Below are 27,056 nucleotides of genomic sequence, written 5' to 3'. Positions count from 1 at the left end.
CTGTCCCTTCAGTCCTTAATTTTTGTTTTGTTTTTTGTTTTTTATGTTATTCTCTAGCTGTTCTCCAGCCTACTCCTGACCACACGGCCCATCAAAAAGAATAAACTGCCTTGCTTTTATGAATAAACAAGAACAAAAGTCATGAGACAAACAAAGCCTCTGTGCACTTGTCTATTACAAAATCCTTCAAGCTCACTGTTGCTGATCCCTATACACCTGCATGCAGGGTAGCCCTCCTCTTTTGGATTATGGCACACGGCAAATCACAGTAAGCATAACTACCTAACGTAACTACACAGACCAATATATTGTCTCATAGAATCATGAGACAGCTTTAGGCGGGTGAGGAAAGAAAACCCTGTAGCAAATTTGTGGCAATTTCTGAAGCAGAAAGCAATATGTAGGTCTATGTAGGTCTATTGCCCCTATATTGGGGCAAATCCTCATCCCAGTGAAATTGACAGCAACATTAATGCCCTCTGCTTATTTTGAATTGTTTTTCCATTGTCAGCCCTAATGTAACGAGAAAGAAAAAAAAGAAACAGAGATCGAGTCTCCGGGGCTCCCGGATGATGAGGACGTGCATCTGGGGCCACGTCCGTCCCAGCCAGGAGAGGGAGCCGGCTGCCTGCAGGCACACCTCCGCCTCCGCGGGGCCGCCCCGCCTCCCGCCGCGGAGCCGGGCGACGCCGCCGCGCTCCGCGCCCCTTGCGGCGGCCCCTCCCCGCTTCCCAACGCGCCCGCGGGCGGCCCCGCGCCCTTCCGCCGGGAGCCGCGGCGCTCAGCCAGGGCTCGGCGCACGCGCCCGGCTCCGGCCCAGCGGCGGAGGCCGCGTTTCCCGGCGACGCGGGGACGCCATGCGCGGCGCCCGCGGGGTGCTGCTGGCCCTGCTGCTGGCGCGGCTGGCTGCCGCCGGGCCCGGCGCCCCGCCGGGGGTCGCCGTCGAGCTGCCCGCCGGGGCCGCGCGCGGAGCGGCTCCCCGAGCCGAGGCGGCGGCTCCGCGCGGAGCCCCCGCCGCCCGCGCGGCCCGGGGCGGCGCCCGGATCCCCGCCGCCGGCGCCCTCCGCGGCCGTCGCGCCCCGCCGCCCCGCCGCCGCCGGGCCCCGCGGGTACCTCCGCGGCCCCGGCCCCGCCCCGCCGCCGCCGGCTCGCCCGAAACTTGCGGCCTGCGCCGCCCGGGGGCAGCCGACACGTCCCGCCGTGCCGGCGGCAGCAGGTGGGCGGGCCGGCCTCCCATCGCTGCCGTGCCGTGCCGTGCCGTGCCGGCGGAAGCCGTCCCGGGGCTACCAGGGGCGGGCTGCGGCGGGAGGCGGGGCCCCGGCCCGGGCGGGCAGCAGGAGCGGCAGCGCGGCCGCCAGTCCCGCCGCTCTGCTTGTCCGCGCCGGGGGGATGGCTCGGTTCGGAGACGGGGCTCGGAAAGGCTTCCGATGGCAGGTTTTCTAGCGGCCCGGGTAAAGCTGGGCTCGACTGCTCTGTGACATGGCTTGTGGTGTGGAAACTCGGGAGTCTTACCTTAGGAAAAAAGAACTTGTGCGCTACCGGGAGGGAGCCAGCAGAGCAATTATAGACTGAGAGATTCTGTCAGAGAGGAAGGTATTGTCAGCTGTTTGGAGAGTGAAATCTGTAGTAGAGCCCTGAATTTGCAGGTTGTGGTTTTGGAAAGAACCCAGAGGAGCTGTAAGACGCAGACACTGAATTTCTTTACCGCTTCTTGTTCCAAGGAATCTCAGAACGATTTCTAAATAAACAAGTAGAGAGTATCCACAGAGTTACTACAGTGGGGAGAGGCTTTCCATAATTGATCATGAACGCAAATTGTACAGTAACTTATTTAAGCAGATGAAAATTAATACTGTGTTTTCTTGTTGGCATTTAGTAATGCAAGAAGTGAAATTCTACAGGAAAAGTCTAACATTGTTTTTGGGGGTGTGTCTGTTTGCAGATCTGTGAATCAAATGTGTGTGGAAAAATCGCTCTTGTTCAGAACTAATACTCCTTATCGTACCGATACTATTGCTGTCCCTGGTGGACATGATCTGCTGTTCTGTGTGCAGCTGGATGACTGTAAGTAACTTTTCTTTCCATTACTTTAATTCATAGATAGCCTTTGCTTAGGGAATCTCTTTTTAAACTTACTTACATGCTATAATTGCTACTAAGTATTTCGTCTGTTGTAGTCTCTGAGAGACCATAGGGAATCACCATCCCATCACTGAAGACAAACAAAAAATTATCATTGCCGTCATTTTGAGGGTAGTGTTTCCCTGGCTAAACACAAATCACTCTTGAGCAATTGTTTCTGTATCTAAGATATCTTAATTTGCTACGCTTAGAGCAGTAGAGAAAGTTTGACGTCTGACGTATAGCCTTATTATCCTTTTCAGAAAGCGGTTTATTATCATATCTTGGATTACTCATTTGATGTACTTATTTTCATACTTCCTTCTTTGCTGTCACTGATTCACAGTGATCACATACCCTAGTAGGGCATGTCAATAATGTTTTTTCTCCTTCTGCTTTCCTCAATGCATTTTGTTTGTCTGATTCGGTGTCCAATTCACTGACATTCATTGAGATTGATTAGGAGCTCATGTTTGAACACATACTATTTTCTCTTTTGACACTCTTGTCTGGGAGTTTTGATCAACAGTCCCATCTACTTCTGACTTGTGTCATAAAATCAGAGAATGTTGTAGGTTGGGAGAGGCTTAGGAGGTTATCTGCTCCAGGTACTAGTCAAAGAAGGGTCCTGTGATTTAGTCCACCTTTCAAATCCTTATAGATGTTACCTGAATGTTTTGCATGTGTTAAAAAGTTTGTTGTTTGAACAAGTCCATCAGGATGAATCTGCTTGGTATGTCCTTAATCGTTTGACTGAATTATATGACATAGTGCTTTAGCAGTAATAATTTAAAACATTGTAATACTGTAACAGTACTGAATGGTGCTGGGACAAGACGACATCACTGTGAGATACCAGTAGAACTTTGTCTTTTTAGGACGTCTATTCACAATTCATACTTACTTTAAAGTTTATCAGCCTTAATTACTTTTTAATCCATTTAATGTTGCTTTTACTAAATTTATACACTGCTGGTGTTTTGTCATTAAAACATTGTACGGGTCCAACTTGGGCATCTTACAAGAATGAGAGCACATGTTAAGATAGTTGCCTTAAGCAGTTTTCATGATTTCAGAAAATCACATTTGTGTATCAAAACATGTTTCTCAAGAAACAGTACAAAGTAGTACCCATGATATCATCCTCTTGTTCATAGCTCGTATTAGTCTGTTAGCTGTCTTACTAAGGATTAATTACTGTAAGGCACTATCTAGCTTATAATTAGTGAAGTTGTCCCTCTTAAAAATATTGGCACGTTTACTTTTTCATAGAACTATCTTTTTTAGTAATTTTATGTTGGTAGAATTTTTTTTCTTTTTTCAACTTTTAGCAAAGCTGAACTATTTCCAGCAGCCACAGCATATAAACGAATCTGATTTTCTGAAGTTCTCGGAGAAGTATGGCAGGCACTCTTTCTTAGCAGTATCACAAGTCCAGCCATCGTTTTCTGCCTTTTACCGGGTGAGTTGGAAAAAAGATAGCAACCAGTTTGCAGATATACCTTTGCTATAGATGTCTGTAATGAGACCTAACGAGAACAGACTTAAATATTCATCATATATTTTTACCCTATAAACCACATTATTTTCAGTTCTTTTCATTCGTCATTGTGTAAAAAGTTTCTAATTAGTTTTCTTGTATATAGAAGTTTGGACATTTTAGACAAAACTGGCTGTGCACTAAGGAGAAGTTTCAGTTTGTCTCTGTGCCCTGAGGATGTTGTTACCCTGCACTTGGCCTTACTATTCCACAGTGATGTTGTCTGTAATTTCTCTGAATTGTCTTTTCAGGCTGGTGATCCAATCCTAATCTATTTTGATTCATCATCTGCACTGAGTGTGCTTAGACAGCCAGTGAAAATGGGAGTCAGTGGACTCTGTGTTGATGGAAATCCTGCTGGTTAGTAAAGGGGAAAGCATTTCTTAGGGTTGTGTGCTTCTGTTGCGTCTTAGCTGACGATGTCTCTTAACTCAGGCTTCCTGGACAGTAAAAGCACAAGCTGTACTCGGATTTTCACCAACTTGAGCAAGAGCTGCATTACTGACCCTGCCCTGGATGCTGCCTCCTACTACCGTGACTTCACAGTGCTAAAGGTGCATATCATATTTCTTCTTTTGCTAAACATCTTTCCATTGCCTTCCATTGATACTTCAGATAACCTGAAAACTGAGAGTGATTTGGTATGTAGTACCCCTTGATCTTCTGATTAATATGCCCCTCTTGCTAGAAATGCTGTTAAAAATGTCCTTGATCAGTAATAATCCATCACTTCAAAGTACTTTTCAATAAACTTCAGTTGTTATCAAGTTCTTAATGCATAGAACAGGTACTTCATCAATATTTCATAATTTGAACTGTTTAACTCTTACATTTTAAACAGACTGTTTATCAAAGTATTTTTCTCTCTTCCGTCAAATTGATCAACGAAGCAAAGCATATTCTTAGGAAAGAGTAAGGTGTTTTTTTTGTTTTGTTTTGTTTTTTTGATACAACATGTTCTCTCTAAAATCATGTTGAATGCCAGTTATCATATTATCTTTATTTCGCAGAATCACAAAATGGTTAAGGTAGGAAGGGACCCCTGGAGGTCATCTGGTCTAACCACCCCCCACTCAAGCAGGGACACCAAGAGCAGGTTACCCAGGACCACATCCAAGCAGCTTTTGAGTCTCCTCCCTAAGGAGGAAGTGTTTAGGTGTGTTCCAGTTTGTGCCCATTGCCTCTTGTCCTGGCACTGGGCACCACTGTTAAGTGCATGTCTCTGTCCTCTTTGCACCCTCCCTTTGGGTATTTATACACAGTGATGAGATCCCCCCCAAGCCCCCTCTTCTCCAGGCTGGACAGTCCCAGCTCTCCCTGCCCCTCCTCATAGGAAGGGCGCTCCAGTCTCTTGATCATCTTAATGGCCCTCCACTGGACTCTTTCTGGCACATCCTGGTCTCTTGTGTACTGGGGGGCCCAGAACTGGACTCAGCCCTCCCCGTGTGGCCTCACCAATGCTGAGTAGAGGGGAACAGATCACTTCTCTTGACCTGCTGGCAAGACTTTGCTTAATGCAGCTGAGAATACCGTTAGCCTTCTTAGCCAAGGGCGCATTTGCTGACTCATGTTTGACTTGTTGGCTATGAGGACTGCGAGATCTCTTTCTGCAGAGTTGCTTTCTTACATTCATAGATTGAATTTCATATCAATTTTCCCATTATTTATGCTGAGAATTATGTCAAAATAACCAGCTTTTTGTTCTGGGTTCATCATGCTGGTCTTGCTGAATGTTAGCATAAGAACATCTCACCACTTTCTCTGGTATGCCAAGATAAAAGAGCAATATAAATATTAACATCTTATTAAGGTTAATGGCCCAGTTTACCCTTCAGTTGGAAATATTCTTCTAAATCTACATAACTGTAGTAGAGAGTATTGCATTGACCAAATTTAACTCATGTTTTCAGGGCTTGCTTTGTTACTGAGCCCAAAATAAAAAAGAATAAGGCTAAGAATAGAAGTTTTCTTTTGGTCTAAAAATATATTCAGTACAGTATGTCTGTGATTTCTAGATCACAAATGGATGACAAACTTTACATATGTGGAATAATCAGTCATTCTTGTCAGTGTAATATCTAGGGTCTTTTTAATGATGGTTTCATGACTTTAGGCAGTTGTAAACCCAGCAAAACTGTTGTTTTTTGGTATTGTTTGTTGGTTTGTTTGTTTTCCCCAGGTTCCAATCGATGGCACCGTTGTGCAGTCCATGAAGGTCAGTCTCTATTGCTAATGAAAGTAATTTCTGTTTCTGAAATAAAATATATCTGGAATATTAGGCGTTCATAGTAAGGCCCATGGGTTGGGAACTTGTGAGAGTGGAAATATTTTGCGCCTGAAACAAGACTTGTTGTAAGTGTGACATAGATAAAATACAGGGTTATAAGGCAAGGTGTACTTTTAAATGATTGAGCATGGGTGGGGTTGGTGTTAGGGAAATAACTTGTTCTCTTAGGAGAAACTGGGCATCTGGAACAGAGTGACATAACCCCAGATCGCAGCTACAGCAGGAAAGTAAATCCAACTTCGACGAAAAAGCAGTGGAAAAGAGTAAAAAAGGCACGCTCTGTTTAAAGAGTTGCTGTTTGTTAATATGCTTACCGTCTCCAGGTGAAGATCATCCCAGTCGCACCACCTAGAGCTCCCCACATGAAAGACAACACGTGTAACAATGCTGTTTCTGAGGTATGTCAACCTTTTTTCCTTAGGGCAGCTCAACACCAGCTTAAAGTCGTTACCCTATTACCTGACTATGTCTCTGATTCTTCTCTGGATTGGACTCTCAGGTGATCTATGAAATAGAATTCAATGGCACCCATGGGATTCAGAGCGTGTCTGTCCGGTTCAAAGTAACCAACATCTCTGGGAACTCAGGAGTCTATCTGCAGCAGCACTTCACTTTGCACTTCTGGGTCAGTGCCCCCATCCTCCCTTAGCTCTTGCCAAGTTTGTATTCTGTAGCATGTGAACTAGTTTTGTACAGATTAGATGTGAAAAGATAAGAACAGCATCACAGTAGTATGATAGCATGAGAACCCTGGTACACAGCTGGTGCTTGAAGGAACTGGGGACATAGCTTTGGTCTCAAGTAAACCGTGTTAGTAGAACAGGCTCTGTGCAAGCATGCACACTTGAGCAAATTTGAAGGGGCTTGTACTTTTGATCTGGCTTTTTGTTGTTGTTGTTGTATTTGCTTTGTGTTTTTTTTTCTGTTTGTTTGTTCGTTTTTGGCGGGGGAGCAGGGCAGAGGGATGAGATCAGGGTCACCAGCATGGTATGATGAAGGAAAGGGTTGGAGCTGATACTGTATCCAAGATGTTCAGAGTTTGTTCACAAGTTCACATGCTTGTTGGTCCCTTCCTACCTGGGATATTCTGTGAAAGTTGCTAAATCTGATCCAGATATTTTTTTAACTTTGCCTGTGCAGTGAGAATAAGAGTTATTCTGGAGGGGGTGGACATCTGGGAAATGCTAATGTGTGTTAGAGTTCGTATAAGCCTTCTCCCATGGAGGCAATGTAAAGTTGGATAAATGGTGACCCCAGGAGTGTGACCTCAGGGGTTAAGTGTGCAGTGCAACCTTGCTGAAGTTAACCCTAGAATCTCCCTCCATAAAATAATTTAGAAGTGGAATCTGTCACTCAGAATCGAGGTTAAGGCAGGGTTTGTTCTGCAGATCATCTGTAGAATTGCCAAGACTGATACATCTGCTTCCTTAGAGAGAAATACTGAGCAATTCAATGTCTCAAAAAATGTCCTGGTAGAATGAACACGTCAGGATAATGACATCTAGTTTGTTTGTTCGTTTTGCTTCCTGGACTGTTGATGGACTTGTCAGGTCAGAAGCACTATTTGGAAACAAATAGTGGAGGCTTTGGGACTGTATCCTATTTAGTCATTCCAAATATGCATTGCATGTACATTTCTGCAAACACAAATTTGGTCTCCTCAGAAGAATGGATCTCATCAGTGATAACATTTTCCTTTAACATTCTCTTTCGCTTTGTTTCTTCCCTTTGCCTCTTCATAGACCAGGACTCTATCTCATACGTTGCCTAGAAGTGGAAACCCTGGCTTTATCACTGGAGCACCACTGCTGATTGCAAACACTGGTGCCATGCAGCATGTATCCTTTCTGCTGTCAAGTTTTATTTATCTCTGGGTTTCTTGATGCCTGGTACTATTCTGTTTGGACTTTTGAGATTCTACCTTTACCTGTGAGGGCATACTTCAGTATTACTTTGCAGCTATCAGTAGGCCTTTTGGTCAGGAAACCCCGTAGGGTTAAGGAGGAATGTGGGGTAAGGAGAATGTTAAATAAAAGTTGGGTGTCGTTTATTATCTGTTATTTTTTTTGTTTGGCTTCTTGACGTGCAGTCTATTAGATGAGCATTTTAAGGAGTGAGGGTGATGGAAGTTGTTCACAGTTCCTCAGACACACCGTACAGTTTGGAAAAAATATGAGGACTAGCTGCAAGCTCAGGTAAGAACACACTGCAGTCACCCATACTGACGTACTTGGAAGACTCTCACTCAGCACCTTTTTCCATAGCTTCTCCCTCACTTCTGTGGAGCCAAGCACTTTCTCTAAGGTCACCAATGGTTCTCTACAGATTTTTCATCTACTCCAAAGAGGACTAGACTGTCAGAGGGATGGTGGACATCTAGAGCAGTTTGCACATGGCGATGGCTGTCTGGGAAGGTCTGAGTCTGGTCTGGCAACATGTCTTGGTCAAGAGTAGCGTTTGTATTTGAGAAGTGATTTATAATGGAACCTTAAAAACTGATTGATTTGATGATGTGGGTGACACTGAGGTGATAAGATAGCTAAAAAGCTGTCAGTTTTCCTTATCATGTGTTATCCTGCCGTGTTCTTCTCGCTACTCATTGCAGAAAGGATTAAAACTTTGCCTGCTTAATACTGATACTTCTGTAATGATTCTATTGACTTCGTATTCTATTACAAATGAAGGATTTTGATATCAGCTGCTTCTGTCCAGGAGAACGCTTTGTGAAAGCTGTAATTTTATTTCATTTCCAGCCTACCCCAAACGGAAGAAAGTAACTGCAGTTACACCCAGATGAAGTTATATGAGGCTCTTCAGGGGATGAACACAGCAGAGGACCTTGCTATAATTGGCAGTGCTCATTCAATCCAGGTAGAAGAGTGGACGACCATTCTGATTCAGAACTGCAGTGTACAGGTAATGTAAATGTAAAAAGACCATCTGAATATTTGTTTTTTATATCTTTGTGTTAGTTTGAGGAGCGTGAGCAAGGGGAAAAAAAGAACTGTCTTGTTCATCAGGGCTTGCTTTCTTTGTGTGATGATCCACTGAATTTCAGGTGTTTTGTATACAGCCATCCTTATTAAGGTTCTTACTATTAGAATATTTATTAAACAAAAGAAGAACCGATAGATTTAATCTCTTTTGAATCCTGTTCCTGATATTCAAAGAGTCAAAAAAAGTTTAATACTGAATCTAGTGTTGCACTACCTAGTTTTCTGACAGCTTTCTAAAACTACCTGGTTACTCCCATTAATTTAATGCTTATATTATTATTGTCCTTTCTGATTTTCTAGTTTCTAGGGATATTTATATATTACCTAACTAAAGGTAAGAGCTTGCAATCCAAGTATTTATAGGAGAGGGAAGTTCTGTTTTGATAATTTTAATCTATCAGGAGATGGCCTAATAGAATGTAAAATCGAAGTGATAATGCTGAGACAAATTCTATCTGGAAATGAGATGACAGTGAGATGAGTATAGCTCTAAAACGTGCAGCTGACCTGACCAGAAGTTACGGGGTTAGTTCTGAAGTAACTCACTGAAGTTGTGACCTTTGCTACACAAAATGTTAGACTGACTATAATGGTCCTTTTCAACTTTTCAACCTTTAAAATACTGTATTGAGATGCTTGGGTTGCCTTTTATTTTCAGGCTATGAACTGCACTTCCTGTTGCATGGTTCCTGTTACCCTGGATATACAGATACTGTGGACTAAGGTGGGCCTCCTCTCCAACCCTCAAGCTCAAATACTGAGTGCACGGTACTCTTATCAGTGTCACCCTCTAAAGGTATGGAACTTAAAACCCTTCTCTCGTACACAAAAGTCATTAAATGGGATTCACAGATTATTTAAGAACCAAAGAATCAAATGGTCTTGATATTTCTGAGTTGTGATTTACTGAGCTGTAGCAGCGGTCTGGCTACAATGATAAGAGTTTATATTTAACAGCTCCACAGAGGAAGGTGGTTTTATAGTCTTATTGATACTGTCCTCAATCAGCTGTACAGCTGGAAAAGATACTTTCTTTCCAACTCCAAATCACCTTCTGCCAGTTAAGGAATCAAACTTTAAACTACGTTCAGTATATAGTTGTTATAAAAGTTCAGCAACTACTTGTTTATCTTGTCCCTTAAAGCCTTGCTATGGAATTTATCTTGATTTTTATTTCACAAACTCCACAGCCTGCTGATAATCTATTCAGGAAGATATTTCTACTGCTCTAGGCATTCTGAAATCACCAGCAGGCAGATGAGGAAGAGTCTAATTCTGATGGTGGTAGATTTCAAGAATTAGGGGGAAAGATCATGTGCCCGAAAGCAAGTTTTTAAGAGAAGATTACTTAATGTCAGCAGGAAGGTGGAGCTAACAGGACTGTGAATGAAAGTGAATATAGTTTTTTTTGAGTATGTGTGGATCTCATTTTGGTGCAAGGCTGGATTCCCGCGATGACAAAATCTTTTGGGCAGCATGTGTATTTCAAGGCTTAAACTTCTCTGCAAGAGCTTTAATGGGAAACAGCTGACACCTGTCCATCGTGCCCTCATGGCACTGAGGTATGACCTTGCAAATGTCTGATATACTACTATTCTTTGAACTTCAGATTCAGTCCAAATGGGACTTTACATCACTTGTTTGGCTGCGTCTCATGGTTCCTCTTTGTCTCCCTTCCCTGCAATGTAATTTAAAAGAATATGACAGCAAAACGTTTACCCTGTAAGACATACGTTACCTTGGGGCAAGCTGACACCACTCTCCACGTGCTTGCCTGCTATTGGGCAGATAATTCCTAAATCTGAGCTATTATATGGCTCTATTGACATAGCTTCTGTCTTCATTCCTAGTAAAAGTGCAGGTTGGATATCTCTCAATATGGATTAGCCAGCCAGGAACAATGAGATTCAGATTTCATCTGCTTGAGCAACTGATGCTAATTACTTTAGAATCATAGAATATCCTGAGTTGGAAGGGTCCCACAAGGATCATCGAGTCCAACTCCTGAGTCCCCAAAGGACTACCCAAAAAATCAGACCATGTATCTGAGAGCATTGTCCAAATGCTTCTTGAACTCCGACAGGCTCTGTGCTCTGACCACTGCCCTAGGAAGCCTGTTCCAGTGCCTGGCCACACTCTTGGTGAAGAACCCATTCCTGATATTCAGCCTGAACTGCCCCTTTAAGCTGTTTCCTCGGGTCCTATAGCTGGTCATCAGAGAGAGAAGATCAGCAACTTTAGGGCTAGAAGATGTGTTGCAAAGCAAATGATAAGGAAGTTTCTGGCAGCAGAAAACACCATTAAAATCAGTAATGACTTCATGAGTGGCAATCCACAAATCAGGGTTGTTAGTAAAGACATTTTAGCGATGACATGAAGAGCCTTAGAAATCCCCTTAGGATGTACCTGTCTTAGGAACAGTTTACACTGGCACCGTAAGCCAGTAGTAGTGCCAGTGTCAAACCCTGATGTGTGAAATTGATAAAAGGCTGAATCATTCAGCCAGATCTAGGTCAAAACTGGAACAAAGCAGGAAAAGAAAATTCATTCCCCTAAGTGCCATCTGAACTGCATTATACCAGTTAGACAGCTGGATCATAAATCTGCTGGAAGTATTTGTAGCAATGGATGAGAATGTATATTTCTAGTTGTGACTAATTTCAGGGCCATCTAGGATATTCTGATGTACATCACGGAGACAGTGCCTGCTTACTCGTTGATACGAGAACTTATATCCGTCAGGAGTCTTGGTATTTTTCTCTTGAGACTCATGAATTCCATCCTGGAGCTTCTTCGAATGCATTCTGCACCACTTTGCTCTAAAGGCAATCTTCCCAATTGTTGAGGTTTTCAGAAAAGTGAAATGAGATGGTGATTTTACAGATTGGCTTAAATCAGTACTAGCACAAAACGCATACTGCCAGTAGGTTCCATCTGAAGGTTAGCAATGCAGAGCTGGGAAATGGCTGGGAAGCGGTGACAGGCTGTGAGATTGCTCCTGCCAAAAGAACATGGTCTTATCTCAAACCAAGCTAGCCATGCAACTGTGCTCAGCTCAAGGTGTGTATGTGTTAGAGCATTCTGTTGAAACAGAAAGATGCTGAGGGCTTACGATAATTTCAGTCCCCTGTTTTGTCTACCAACTGACCTACCAATCTATCTTCTTTCTGAAACAATATCATAAAATATGAGAAAGAAACTCATTGATATATTGGGTCCCTGGCTTATTTTATGGAAAGGATCAAACTCTGTGGCAGTCCTGTCCTTTTCTGGCAGCAATGAGCTGCTCAAAGGTGATCTTATCTCAAATGTTATTTAGAAAAATAAAGCTTGCATTGCTTCTGTTCTTATTACCAACTAGCAGATGTGCCTTTCCTCTGAACAGAAGGCTTACTGTAGCAGAGCGTGGAGACTGCATCCATTCTGGAGATCTGTAACATAATGCACAGTAGCTACTGATCTTTCCTGAGACCTGTGCTGTTAATTTACCTGCTAAGTATCAATTTTGAGAAAGAGGAGTTACTCCACTAAGTGTATGTGTATATCTTTCTATATATATATCTGGATTTCCACTGGCAGATGTCTTAAGAGGAAAGATGTGTACCTATGCTATAATAGCTGTATTCCTCAAGGTGTTCTCATGATCTGCATTTCATCTGGCAGCTTGGAGTCTACAGCTCTTACAGATGTTGAGTAGTATGGAAAAAAAAATAAAAAAAATCAATCCAGGTCTACACATAAAGCCATCACATCCTGACCCCTCTGACCTAAATATTGTGAAGACCCAAGGTCACTACAGGATCACAACCAGTCCTTAATCTTTCATGCAACCTTTTATTGAAAGGTGTCGGTTTTCATCTTAAAAATGGCAAAGGGCAGCACTGTGAAGATACTGAGTTTCCTTTTTCCCCACTAAAATGCTTCTCTGTAGCGTTTCATGAAAGCTAAGTGAAGAAGAGGATATGAAGAACTACTGATGGAACATGCAAGCTATTTTGAATGACCATTAGGTAATTTATCTGGGAAATGTATCTTTTGAGTTAGGCATGCTAAACTCTGTACTTTCCTTTTTGTTACAGTTCCTAAGCATGAGCCTGGTGCCTTTGACAACTGTTGTTACCTTCGCTGACATGACGGAATGGCCAGAACCTCCACGTGGCCAGCCCAAAATACAGTGGAAACTCCCATTTGACTTCTTTTTCCCCTTCAAGGTGGTACTGAATGGGGAAAGAAGCTACAGAGGTGATCTTGCTGCCTACTTTTTGTTGATTCTAATATTGTCTAGTGTACTTTGCTTTTGAAGAGGCTTGTACTTAAAATTCAGTAAGTGAATTAACACTTTCATCTTATGATTCAGATCATAAACTTTTCCCCTCAGGTTCTTATACTGTGCCTATGGTATGTATGTGCCTTCTGTTCTTGGATTAAGCCACGTGACTAGCTTCTGTCCTGTGTCCTCTCACACCCCTGTTCTCCATACGCACGTTCTGTAAACCTCACTGAAGTGAAATTATGGAGGGATGGGAGTTGTTGGGAGATGTTGCAGGTATGAGGAGCAGGAAGGAGGAAGTTAAAATGAACTTGTTCTCAGAAACCAAGAGTACTTTCTAAACCAATGAATGTGGAGAGAGGAGCGAAGTTCAGTTCAAGCATTGTGGAGCTACATTCACTCATCTTGTTAGAGAAGCACCTGATTTTTCTATGTGGAGCTAACAGAACACTTAAAATATGTGACGTCTCCCAGGAGACCCAAATTGTTATTTTGTGAGTAGGCATGTCTGCCAGTCACCTTTGAGTTGTCCTTATTTTGTGACAGCCATGACTGTGTGACAATTATTTTTCTATGTATTTTCAAATATAGGTATTCAATTGAAATTTTCTTGCCTTAATCACTGTTTGCATTAGCAAAAGTGTTACGTGAAGCAATGTAATTTGAAGTATCGCACAGACTGAAGTGTAATTGAATTTTACAGTTGTTTGTTGAGACAGCTTCCTTTCTGCTCGTGTGTTTATGTGAGTGAACAGTTTTTCCTACTCAAGAAACATTCTCCTGTGGCTCCAGATTGGAACAGGACTGATAATCTTAGAATCATTCAGGGTGGAAAAGACCTCTACGATTGTCTAGTCTAACCTTTAACCTAGTACTGACTAGTCCACCACTAAACCACACTACTTAGCTCTACATCTAATGACAGCCACTGAAGTTCTAGGTGGCACATCAGAGAGAGCTGTGAACAGTCTTAAAGGACAACATCAATTATTTTAGGAGGAGTTGATGAGACTAAAGAACACTGCAATACCTTACTCACCTGTGTGTGAGTAACCTACTCATCTGGGACCAGATTGTAAGTTGCTGTTTTTAAAGTCAAAGGTGAGCATTTTGATATCTAGTCTGACCCACTGAATCACGAAGACTAAGGAAATCTGCTCAATCATTCCATTAAGTTGTTTAACTGCTGTATATTTTAGCAAAGAATTTATTATTTATCCTAAATTCTTCAAATGGAAAAATCTGCCACATCTAATGTCGAGTAATCCAGTGGAATCAATAATAGGCCAGAAAACCAGAGAAATCTGGCCTACCTTTGACAAAATGAATTGGTTGCTTTTTTACTTAATATTGCATTTAGCATAACTTTGTTGCTGTTCCTCATTATAACTTAAACAGAGCAGTGTACAAATAAACTGAAAAATTCTTATTTATAAGTCAGGACATCAAAGAAGATGACCTGGATAAAACTAAACGTGACCAGTATAAAACATGCATATTAGAGAGTAACTTCACGTATTTAACTTTGGAAAATCAGTTCTGATTGTTTGCATGGATTACTAGCTTGGACAGAATTCTGTTCAAGTGACTGCTGCTTCCATTGCTCCTGATTCTGAGGCAGGCTACGTATGTTCTAGTGTTAGATGGGGCTGGTGATAGTACCAGTACAGCAATGAGCTTTTATTTGAGATAGGTACAGTTGAGAAGCCACTTCTAGAAGGTCTTTGCAAAGCTTTTAGCCGAACGCATTTGAAGAGGAGATCATGTCCTCTCATGCCCCTAGTATTTTTCAATCCACTAAGTTAATTTATGGGTGAGAGTAACTTAATTGAAGAAAGAGTCAGTTGGAGAAACTTGCGAGTCATCATGCTGCTGTGTCAGGACACAGCTTTAATGAAAGGAACATGGTGAATATGGCAGCTTTTTTTTCTGGCTTATTGCGATAATCCAATTAGGCGATTACAGGGACTTTTTTTATTCTACAAGCTGCAAATACAGCTAAGTGCTGTAATAATGCATCACCTTACTATTATAATTCTTCTTTCATATTCCTAGCCTCTAATACGTCACTTTCTCTAGCACATATTTGCTTCCTCTGAAATACCCTCATGACAGAAAATAGAGCTGGAAATAGCATTGTCCATAACTTGGTCAAGCCTGCTTTAAGGTACGCTCAGTTGTAGATGTTCCATACCACATAGTTGTGGGGTTTAGAGTCCGCAATTTCCTATGACAGTTTATGTCGGTGTCTATCTTGTCATGTTTGTATTTTCCCCTACTGTCTGAACTTAAATGCCCTCTACCAATTGAGTATCAGGGAGCAGTATGACAGTGTCAAGCAAGGCAATGTTCATACAATAATTAGGAGACTCTTATGCCAGATATGTAGAATAGGGTATCTTGTTTGGCATATTTTTGGTAAAGCCCCAGCTGAAAATGCTGCAGAAATCGCTCAGTGGGGGATGCCGAAGAGGCGTGTAAACATGCTGTTTCTTTCCACAGGCACTTGACTGGTGTATTACATACGCCATGTCAAAGGAGTGAAACAATGCTGTGTAATTCCTCTCCTGTTAGTATTCTATCTGCATCCACCTCTCCAATGTGTCATGTTTTGAGGCTGTAAGTCTGTTTTTACACTGTCGAAGTGAAGTATGCAATGTTGGACTACAAACCAGGAGTGGCGTTGCAAAACGTTAATAAAATATATTGTCAGTAGCTATGTGAATTAGGCTCCCCTCCCCCTTTTAGGATTTCTCTATGGGGTTGTTGAATTGTTGCCACAGTGGGAGTGAATATTGGTGAATGTTTTTATTCTTGCTGTCTGAAAGAATATTTGGAGTACCGCTTCTTGCCTTTATCACCGATTTTTTCTTTTTTTCTGGCAAACAGATATAGTAAGAACCCAAATACATATTCTGCAATCACTCTTTCTATAGTATAAGAGAATACAGGAAATGCAGTAGAAAAACATTAAAGGAGGCATGTTAAAGATTACTGACAGCTCCATAACATGCTTCTGATTTCTTCGGGCACAAAGTAAATGACTCCGTTAAATGTTGGCCAAATTTTAACCACTGTTCGCTACTGCAGGGCTTGTAGCAAAACGAGAGGTGTCTCACGTGCTGTTTCCTGTACTTGCCTTTTTCATCAGGCTCAACTTACTTTTCCACTGAGCCACTGCATGTTCACATCCCTTTAGAAAGAATTATTATCAAAAATAAATAAACGTGATCCTACAACACGCTTTCAGACTTCCTCAAAAGATCGTGTCCGAGCGCCAAGGGGCGCCACAGCCGCCGTGTCCCTAACGGCGCTGCCGGCGGGACAGCGTGCCCGGACCGCCGACACCGACCGGCACCGCCCGGACCGCTGAGTCTCTCTGGCGCAGCTCCGGGCCCTGCCTCAGGCAGCCCCGCCAGCGCCGCGCCCCGGGGGCCGCACGGGAGGCGCGAGGGGCCATTTCCGCAGCGCTCGCGCTTGAAGGCGGCGCGGTGCCTGCAGCGGGAAGAATCGGTCAACGCGAGAGGAGACCCCAGAACGCACCTTCCGGCGCCTACGGCCGACGGGGAGCCGCGGCCCGGCGGGGGGAGCAGCCCGGGGCGGAGCCGCCGCCGCGCCAAGGGGTGGTGCGAGGACGGGGCCCCGCCGCAGCGCCGCCCCCGCCCGCAGCAGCAGCAGCAGCTCGGCCGACCTCGGAGCGAGGCGGGAAGCGCCGTTGGCGGAGCCGCGTGGGCTCAGCCGCCGTCCCGCTCGGCCCCGGCTGTCCCGGAGCGCGCCTCCTGCCGCCGGCCCGCACCGCAGAGCGCCCTCCCGCCCGAGCGCCTCCCCGCTGCCGGAGCGCCGCCGCCAGGAGCCCGGCCAGGTTCGTGCGGAGCTCGGGCTCGGGGGCGGCTGGCGGGGCCGCAAGCGGTGCGGCGAGGCGAGGTGCGCGCTGCTGGCCGGGCCGGGCTGGGCCGCCCGGCGTCCGCTCCTCGCCGCGGTGGCCGCGCTGCCGGCGAGAAGCCGCGGTCGCGAGGTGCGGCCGGTGCCGGAGCCGGAGGAGCGGCCTGGGCAGGGCCCGCGGCCGCCGTGCTGCTGGAGGAGAGGCGCGGGGCGGGGCGGGGCGGGGCGTGTGGCCGCGCCGCCTGCGCTTGAGCGCGGCGGGGATCCGGCGGCGTGCGGCCGGCGCTGGGCCGCGCTCGGCAGTGGGCCAGAGCGGCCCCTGCCCGGCCCCCGCCGGCGGCTTGTGGTCAGGAGCCGCTGCCGTGGCTCGCTGCGGGGCAGCGAGGGCTCCCGGGAGAGCAGTGAGCCAAGCCTTGCGGCGGTAGAGGTACGCCCCGTGGGGTGTGCCATGTGCTGCCTGCGTCTGGAGGCGCCCCATCCTTCCGGTCTCAGGTTTTCTTGAGACAAGCGTGTAGGCTTTGTTTTAAATTTTCTTGATGGCCGCAGAGCATTGCTGCTACGTGGAGTCGTTGGCAGAGTGAAACTGCTGTTTGGATCTCTGCAAGCAGTAGACTAATCGATAAGAACTGTACTGACTTCGTTCTTCTGGAATTTTGCAAAAGCAGAGCTGTAGCACCTCGAGGCTTTCTCTTTCTTTGCCCATCTCTTATGCCTACAGAGAAGATTTCTCCATGCCCAAAGAAAACATTTAAACTCCCTTGACACTTGCGTGAGACGTATGAGTTCTTACCTAGGTTTTGTCTTAACGCTTGGTGATAAGCCTGTGTTGGTTGCATAGCATTTCTTCACAGGATCAGTTTTTGTAAGAAGAAACCTGATAGCTCTCTGAAAGAAGTAATAAAACTGCAGATAAAGGAGACTTGATGACCAAAACTTACACAGATTTCACAAAACCCTCAGCAGCTGTCTCTGTACTATGAAGTCAAGGACAGTTTTATTTTCTGAAATGAAAAATAACTAAAATGCTTCCGTAAATGTTTGTACCTGTGTTGCCTCCGTACCCTTAAAAACACTGGGTACTTCAAAGTGTCTGCCTTCTTTCTGTCAGATTTGCTCTTGATAACACTGAAAAGCACCTTATAAAGGGTGAATGTTTTCTTCTTTCTGTTTTGTAGTATTTATATTTAGGTGCTTTAGAAAGCACGTTACCTTTTCTGTGTTTGTGTTGGTGAATGTTTTTTCCTTTAAGTTCTGTATGGATTTATTAGCTTGTGTGCTATACTGCTTTCCTCTTCTAAACTACTCTTTGCCAGGGTTGTTGAAAGTAGCAGAGTGATCTTCTCTCAGGCTTTTTCAGGTAATTTTTCAGGTGCTCTTCTTGCTGTTGTATTGGTAGGAATATGAAAGCGATGGTATTTTCACAATTTTCTACAGTATCCAGGGAAGAAAACAGCTGAGAGTCACTGTGGATGAAACTCTGAAACATCAGTTCAAGGTGTTAGTGGCAGTCAAAAAGCAAATAGAATGTTAGAAATTACCAGGTAAGGAATGAAGTGCAAAACGAATATATCATTTGATATATTCATTTATATCATCTGATATATCATTTGATGTATCGTGACCATATATATCATGCCACTATAAATCCATGCTCCGTCCAACTTTGGGTATCGTGTGCTGTTCTGGGCTCTTTTCTCTGGCTAACATGCTGTACTCTTTTGAGGTTAGTGGGGGAGTTCAAGGAAAAGCAGTGCACATGATCACAGGTATGAAATAGCTTTTGTTTAAGACCAGCAAGAGCATCGTAAACAGTTTTATTAGTGGCAGTGCCGTCTCAGGAATTGCTGTGTTTCTCTCCTGCTGGTGCTACTGCTCATGTGATTGTGTAGTCAGGTGGGTTGGTTGGTCTCTGACCAGAACATTAGTGATAAAGCTGAATGCTGGTTTAAGGAGTGGGATGGGAGCTGTAGCTTTGAGCAGGGGGGTTGGCAAAACTGACAATTCTGGTGACATAACTGTTTAGGAGCGACTTGAGCATTGCAGCCACAATTCACATGCAGGAATGAAAAGGTGCGTTGCAAGTCTGTAAGATACTAAGTGATGTGGAGAAGGTGGATAGCCCTAGTCACACAAAGGTGGAGACCAGGGGTGTGTTTAGGGAGTTTTAATTGTTTTCTTGTCACACCCATATACTTTATTTGGGCATCTGATGGAAACTGCTGTCATACCGATTTTTTGGGGGTAAGTTTTTCCCCATTAGGATTGGGTGTTGGCTTATCCTTGGTAGAAACCAAATGCCTTCTTTGTTCTCCCCAACCACAAAAGAATAGGTAAACACATCATTGTGAGGACAGAGAATAAAAAAGGAGAGGTAGGTAAAGGCTGAAAAATAAGGAACTGGAGGGAATGCCATCAGGATACTGATAAATGCTGTTTTAAGTGGTACTCTTCATGGAGAAGTGACAGGACAAGGACCTATAAATAAATCATACAGCTGGTGATTTTTCCCTGTCTTTCTTCTCAGGATGCTATTTTTTTCTGGCTTAAAGGCAGTTGGTAAACAGGTTCCACAATGGGGCCTTGGATACAGAGGGTATGAATAAATAATTTAGAAGGGAGAGAAACTGCATCTAATGCTTCTATAATACGTACTGGAGGAGCTGGTAGGGTACTAAATGTAGATGTCAGTCTTTGTCCTGGAATATTGAACAAGACTGTAGACTTCAGTTTATATTTTTCAAATTTATTTTCTTTATATCCTTCTGTTTCTCTGGCTACATTTACTCCTGAATATGAATGTGTGTCCAGGTGCTGAATTTTCATCTTGTCGTTTAGGACACTAGTGTCAGTATATTAGCCAGAGCTACTATAAAATCTTTATTCCGTCTCCGTTGCTTTCCTGAATTACTTTTGACACTCGTACAGCCTTGATTTGATGGCTGTAGGGAAACTGATACAGGACTGAGATGTTAGCTCTGTTGTCTTTAACAGCAGGTGGAATCTGGTGTTTCACTGTTTGGTGTTGAGAACAGGTTTTAGAGGAAAGTAGCCAGATTTGATCCAGGCAAGAGTAGAGTGGTGATGTTAAGAGGAGGGAAATAATTGAAAGATGCTAACTGACCCTGTCTCTAGGTTTCTTAGTGATGACTAGCACTTGATTGAATTTACCTGTGTCCTCATGTAGTAATCTAGTAACCTGGATTAAAACACCTACTCTTTCTTGTTTTTGTTTGTTTGTTTTTGTTTAATTAGAGAAAAATGCAAACCTTTTGCTTAGAGATATACCTACCTATACTTGTAGCAATTGTACCTAGGACTGAAGGTGGACTGTAGCATGCCGGCCTACGCATACTGTTACCGCCACCAGGATGGTTCTTTGGCTTTTTTTTTGAAGATGGAACTCTTCTTGAGATTTCTCAGTGTTCACTACCCTTAACTATCTGAAACCAGTTTTTCATCGCTGACTTCCTTATGTGTTTGCTGTACACTGAAGTAAATTAGCGCTCATCAGGCAGGAAATCTAGGATTCTTTGCTGTTAACAAGCATCCTTCTGTAAAAGCACTCAGTTTTGTTTGGTAAAGGAAATTACCAAACCAATACCATACCAATCATACCAATTCTTCCTTTATTTCAGTGTGTGAAGAGCAAAAGCAGCTCTTCAGTAGCTGAAGGCGTTGAGGGGAACCTGTTGCTTTTTATTTAGAAGCACGGTTCAAAGGAATTGCATGTGCTAAAAAGTGGCCGGATCAATCTAAAATAAGGGCATTCCTGTTTCTTGTTATGTGTTTAAAAATCAAATTGAAGGCTTAGCAGCTAATTTTTTTTTCTATGTTATGCTATGATACATTGGCCTTGCTAATTGCTGTTCTGCCTCTTCTCTTGTGTTTGAGTCACCATCATTCTGGTGCTGTCTGTATTCTACATTTGTACATGTCAGGATTCTTTACTTTTGCTAATAACCGTAGTGGGGAGAAGGCGAAGCAGGGCATATGTGTGCTATGATGAAAACAAATTCCACCTCTAGCAAAGTGGAAATCTTCAGATAGCCTTCTAACAAAGTGGTGTCCATATAATTATTTGGGGGCTGGGGGTGGGGGGGAGGAGTTTCTTTTCCTTTCCATAGAGACGGTAAAATCTTAATGTCAGCTAATTGTGAGTTTGGTCTTCTGTAAATTCTTGAGACATAGAGGTTGTTGTGAGCTTCCCCATCCCTTGAGTATTGTTCACTCTTTGAAATTTTCTCCATGGATGTGAGACTTTCAGGTGAATTTGTTTCCTGATTCTAGAGGATGATGTGCTGAGAATTTAAACAGACAAACAAAACAAACGACGAAATACAACGACAGGGAAACCCCCACCATTTACTGTCTTGTAATGACATGAGAATTAGTGCTGGTGGAATTTGTCTATTGCAGTAGGAAAATAGGAATAGACAGTGGTAAAATAGGTGCAGACAGGAGGCAAGTATAACCAGTATCTGAGTTGAACTGAAGAACTGCTGTGAATTTTGTAATGCCTGTGAAGATGAGAAACTGTAGCATTTATGTTTTTTGCAAAATGTGGCGACAAGTGCTTTCTCCGTTAATTCAGAAGTGAATGTGAATAGGGCGTGGGAGGTAAATGAAGAGCAAAGCCAGCACTCTTGCCCTAGTGAAGAGGCTTGGGACACTGGAGAAAATAAAGAAGGTAGGGGCTGAAGGAGGTGAATCCACTCTCAAACGTTTGGCTACATAGACCCTTTCATCTCCTGTCTGCATCAGAGTGCAAACATCTCAGAACAGGGAGAACCGAGGTCAAGGGAAGCTGGATGGGGTGTTGCCTGGGCGGCCTGTGCCATGGGTGGGGCTGTCTGGACTGGTCTGGGACTAGACAGAAAACAGTTGTTAATGCTGTAACTGTAAAGCCCTGGATTTTGTGCTGCAACGTGGAGTAGAATTACATCATCTGCTGGGACAGCGGGATGGGAAGGTGTGCACGCTCGCTGGGAGGGATGAAGCCGCGGTCGCGGAGGTTACGTCAGCTGGCGGCCGGCCTTCAGCCTGTCGGTGCCGCGCTGATGTGGCTCGTGCTGCCGGGGATTGGCTGCGCCAGGCCGGCCGCCTCTGCCTGCCGCAGCCTGCGCGGAGATCGGCCTCGTCTGCCTCCTGGCACCCTGCGGCTGCTGCTTCTCTTGGGCGGTGTGTCACGGCTTCGGCAGCAGGGGACAGGTACGGTGATCCAGGTGGATCTAAGTGTTTAGACAAGGGCTGGCACCTGTAGGTGTCACTGGTAACTGTGCAGCAAGTAATTTGCCTGCTGTTTTGTTTTGATAAGCTAAAATCCTGCCCGTGCTTGAGCAGGATCTGCTGCTTGCCTGTAGTGTGAATCGCTCCATTCCTTAGCTTGCCCTCTCTCCAGGCAGGCTGCTGGAGGTTCTAGTCCCGTCTCCAGTGCTGTTGCTGTACAATGCTGTCTGTGTTGCTTAGCCTGTTTATATATGAGATAGAACAAAACGGAGCAATGCTGAAATTGTGTGGACATTATCTTCTGCGGTACTTCAGGCTGAAAGTATTAGAGCAGATTTTGCAGGTCATGACAGGTTTTTATTCAGCTGTACGTGGCAATGGTTACGGACTGTCGTGACCACACTGTCTGGCTGGAATGTATTCTTGGTAGAAAAGAATTGCATGATATGTGTCCTCTCTGTGTATAAACTTCTATAAACTCTGTGTATAAATTTTATGTGTGTAGAGTTCTGGTCAGAGCTATTTGTGAACTGTTCTAAAGACACTTTATTTGAAGCTTTTCTTTATTTTAGTTCGTTCTCCTGAAATGGCTTCCCTCTGGGAGGGTTTCTTGTTTTTGAGTTAGACTAAGAGATGCAGATTTTTTTTTTTCTTACAGAAGTTTTACTTTGTAAATTAACAGAGTTGTTTACATAACAAAAAGCCCCAAATGTTACAGAGGACTTTTTCTTGTGTTACGGTAAAGAATTGCTTCATTAAAATTGTGTGTTTTTTCCTGGGAACTTGATTTACATCTGCTTTGTTGCTTAAGTGTAGTACAGGATAACTCTTTCTATAGGAAAATGGTTTCTTTTTTTTTTTTTTTTTCATATGTGGAATGTCCTGAACACTTAATTAAGATATGGGCCTTTATATATAAAACTGTGAAAAGTTTATTTAAACTTATTTTACCTACTTGCATTAAATGGGTGTGGACATCCCATGGACTTCTAGCTAACAGTGACTGTCATAGATTGTTGTTGTTAAAGGCTCTCCATTCCACTTCAGATTTCTGATTAAGTCTCTTCACACTGATCTGGAACAGAATCCAAATGTATTGGGCTACTTAATAGCTCCTTAGAAATTACTAATTTCATAAAAACAAGCCAATAGTGATGCTATCTATGAGAGATAATATAAGGATAACTTTTCTTGGCTTGAAGGTATGATGAGAGTGGTATTTTTAAAAGACTGTTTTGGAGACTAGTTTGGTGAGATTAGGTTTTCTTAGCAATGACAAAAAGATTTAAAGTTAATGCTAGAGCTTTGTACCTAAATAATGCATTTTGCATTTCTTTTTATTGGACGCCCCACCCTCTAAGGCAGAATTTTTGAGGTAGTGGTGTGGGATGGTTTTTTTTTTTGGTTTTATTTTTAACTTTTTAGCTTTTTGTTGTTGTTGTTTCTTACTGAACATTGGAAACAATCCTGGTATGGAAATACTGTAAATGATGCTGGAATGGAAAGTGAGCATTGAAATAAATTCTAAACCACTGTGGGGACTCAGTGTGGGGAGAGAAAGGAGTAGTTCTGCAACCTCAGGGAACTGTGGGTGTTTAGTCTGGAGAAAAGGAGGCTAAGGGGAGACCCTCCTACCCTGAAAGGAGGTTGTAGAGAGGTGGGTGTTGGTCTCTTTTCTCAGCTGACAAATGACAGGACATGGAAAATGGCCTCAAGTTGTGCTGGGAAGGTTTAGGTCAGATATTGGTAAGAATTTCTTCACAGAAGGGATGGTCGGGCATTGGAACGGGCTGCCCAGGGAGGCGCTGGAGTGGCCATTCCCGGAGGTGTTTCAGAGACTGTTTAGTGGTGGATAAAAGAGCTGCCCTTTGCCAGTCTGGGTTTTCAGGAGCTGTTGGACTATGAACATCCTCTGTTGGCTAAACTAAGAGCCTACTGGGAAGACAATGGCTGACACTGGATGGCAGGGTGAACTTCCAGGTAGGAGGGTCAAACAGACAGATACTTGGACAGTGGAAATTGTACCTCCTAGAGGCACATGCCTGAAATATCTGGTAAGTGACAGAGGACCTCTGGAGGGTTCAAGCAGGGAATGTCTGGTTGGTACCCTTCACCACCTCCTTTAAATTTGCCCTGTTATGAGAAGGAATCTTTGACTACTTGCTCAGCTCTGTCATCTGCTCTGAGTCCTTTGTCTGCCTCATCCTTCCAGTGGTCAAGGCTGCCATTTCAGGTGAAATACAGAACTGGAGAGGCATGAAAGGTTAATGTAGTTAAAATGCCATGCTATCTGATCTTTACTAGCCAAAACAGAAGAATCATTACCTGCTGGTGCATGCCTCCTCTTATGTAGAAGTGTATACTTCGGTAAGGATTGTAATGAAGCATAGTAACGATAAACTGACACAGGGTAATTAAGCAACTTCAAGTGTTCATAGTGTTCATGTATGTGTAGGCCAGAACTGTCAGGCACTGTATTTGTCAAGGTAAGTGTAACAGCAGTTTTCTGATATAGTTGCTATGAGCTCTCTCTGTCTTCTCTTCAGTACACTCCCCCTGGCACAGCTTGTGCAATGTTGTTTGCCCTGTCTGGTCCAGTGGTGCAGAGGGATGGATTGAATGCAAGTGAAGGAAGCAAAATTTCATAAAAGGGGAAGGAGAGGTTTCATGGCTAAGGCACAATCCAGGATAACTGGATTCATATTCATTACCGTTGTTTCCTTTGTGATACTAGGTGCATTACTTCAGCTTAGACCTGTAATAGGAAACTGCGTATTGTGTATCCCTCACTTACTGGGTACTCCCTCCAGTGGCTTTAGGGTTATAAGTATCTTGAGAACTTAAAAGTTCAGTCAAGGTAAACTAATGCCAAATACCTTGGAAATTGGTGTCCTTACTTGTAATCGGGGTTAATATCTTGCCATTTGGTAGTGATCAGTGAAAAATGAACCAGCATATCTTCTACACCGAAGAGGTCTGTGATTCATGAGAATTATATGCTCTGAGTAGATGCTCTCTTGTGAGGTGTACAGATGATCCAACTTGTCTTCAGTTTTTTTCCTCCAGGCTTCTTCATGGACAAAGTTACAACTTTTCTCCATTGTAGGTACATTCACTAATAGTCTATTACCTTCTTGGGGAACTCTGTTTTGTTCTTCATCTTTAATAATAATCTTCTGCCAGCAGGTAAGGAACAGGAGCCTTCAGATCTTCTAAGTCACAGTATGAGACTGAGGAGAATGGGCTTTCTGTTGCACAGGGAAATTGCATTAAGACTGTACAGGACGAAGAAGAGTTCTGTGGGGGTGGGTTGGTTGGGGAGGAGAGAAATACAGATGGAAATTCACTGATATTTAACCCCCCCACCCTTCCTTTTAACTTACAGATATCCTTGATTTGCAGAAGTCATCTCAAAATGTTGTGTCGAGCTGCTCTGAGCCCTCTTGTCCGTTCCCCTGGATGGTGCTTTGTGTTACCGCCACATGCCATCGCAGCCATTTCCCGTTTCTGTATGTATGAGAGAAAGCACACGTTTCTAATAATGTTAGTCAGTATGTGTCTTGGCGTGTCTATGCTTTTTCTGTGTTGGAAGTTAAATCACCTCATTAACATAATTCAAAACTTACAACCTCTGGAGTGAGCTGCAATTGAAGCTATACTCTCTTACTGTTACTTTCTTCCTTAACTGAGTATTATGGAGCTAGTGTCTTCAGAGGTTGTATTTCTCATTCTGACATATTTCAAGCAAAGAATCCTATTGTAAAAGCATTTCTGTTATTTTAAAATATAAAAATATTTTAAAATAACCTGATATGTTCATAGAAAACATAGTCTGATGATACCTGCTCCCCATCTACATTTTCAGTCTGCAGATGTCTTGAATAAGGCAGGTATTGCAAGGTGTAAAGCTAAAATTTCTTTGGTGTAGGTAAAAGTACAAACATGCTTGCAGGAAACCTGAGTATAAATACATAGGTGCCCTGTAGATAGTGGTTAGGAATATGACGTGTTTATTGTTCCCTGTTCTGTTATGAAAATCTGACTTGAGAGGGTCATTCTCTATTTCAGACCCCCTAAACAACTAAAGAGTGAAGGCAGGGATAGATTGACTCTACTAGATCAAGACAGAATCTGGAATATTATGGAATAAAAATGTTAACTGTTTGTTACCAATGCATGCAAGATTTTCATTTCTCATTGGGTTAACAGTTCTCTTTTGTGCATATTCATATGGATTATTAAATCGTGAAAAATCCTTTTTTTTTTTTTTTTTGAGATACAGCTCTGTTGGCTTCCACATTTGTAGCATCTCTAAATATACCACATTTTCCAAAATCAGTAAACTAGTCATAGGTAATGTTGTGAAAACTATTCCTTATCATTGACAATAGTCAGTATTCGGTATTGGAGCAACACTGGTTACTTCATCAGCTGCATTCTAAGGCTGAATTGAGAATTTATCACAGGTTTCCTTTGTTCTCCAATATTTCTGTTGTGATCCTGTTCAGCTTGTGTGTATTTTGAAATTCTGCATCTTTACTCCTGGGAAACAAGCCTCACGCAGGTTACACGAAAGGATCTGCAGTGCCACATACTTAAGTCTCACTTGCTTTCCCTTTTTTTAAGGAACTGAAATGGTAGATAAGGTACTGGATGTGAAAAAACAGAATGCTTAGAAACCGTTTTGTCCAAAATGTTGACAGGGTGGCTATATCAATTTCCCCCTAATTGCAT

The 27,056-nt window shown here is 43.4% G+C and overlaps 2 protein-coding genes across 48 annotated transcripts in view; both read left to right on the top strand.

The window, feature by feature from the left end:
- The first annotated feature begins 693 nt into the window (after positions 1-693).
- TCTN3 (tectonic family member 3) lies at positions 694-16,458 on the top strand. Of its 4 annotated transcripts, none has more exons than XM_048048820.2 (13): positions 694-1,216; positions 1,943-2,064; positions 3,453-3,583; positions 3,913-4,021; positions 4,097-4,215; positions 5,841-5,876; positions 6,272-6,346; positions 6,448-6,573; positions 7,691-7,786; positions 8,046-8,143; positions 8,702-8,864; positions 9,603-9,740; positions 13,024-16,458. In XM_048048820.2, exons 1-13 carry the CDS (start codon positions 858-860, stop codon positions 13,243-13,245), a joined length of 1,794 nt encoding a protein of 597 aa, XP_047904777.2. In that variant the 5' UTR covers positions 694-857; the 3' UTR covers positions 13,246-16,458. The 4 variants fall into 4 exon arrangements, with proteins under 4 accessions (XP_047904777.2, XP_066856926.1, XP_013054225.1 ...); XM_013198771.3 differs by lacking the exon at positions 694-1,216 and adding an exon at positions 1,326-1,451; XM_013198770.3 differs by lacking the exon at positions 694-1,216 and adding an exon at positions 1,458-1,593.
- Positions 16,459-16,848: 390 nt separating this feature from the next.
- The window catches only part of LOC106047319 (delta-1-pyrroline-5-carboxylate synthase), a 78,100-nt gene continuing 67,892 nt past the window's right edge, over positions 16,849-27,056 (top strand). For 39 of the 44 annotated variants that reach the window (XM_067000807.1, XM_067000806.1, XM_067000819.1 and 36 more), the window contains exon 1: positions 22,100-22,304. In XM_067000807.1, coding sequence (XP_066856908.1) covers positions 22,154-22,304 — 151 coding nt within the window. In that variant the 5' untranslated portion in view covers positions 22,100-22,153. Of the gene's footprint in view, positions 17,077-22,099; positions 22,305-25,707; positions 25,832-27,056 lie in introns of those variants that run through there. The other 5 variants (XM_067000821.1, XM_067000823.1, XM_067000820.1 and 2 more) reach the window with 5 other exon arrangements.

The sequence above is a fragment of the Anser cygnoides genome, chromosome 7 (genome assembly GCF_040182565.1).
Source record: "Anser cygnoides isolate HZ-2024a breed goose chromosome 7, Taihu_goose_T2T_genome, whole genome shotgun sequence".
NCBI classification, from domain to species: Eukaryota; Metazoa; Chordata; class Aves; order Anseriformes; family Anatidae; genus Anser; species Anser cygnoides.
This window is presented reverse-complemented; position numbering and strand designations above follow the sequence as displayed.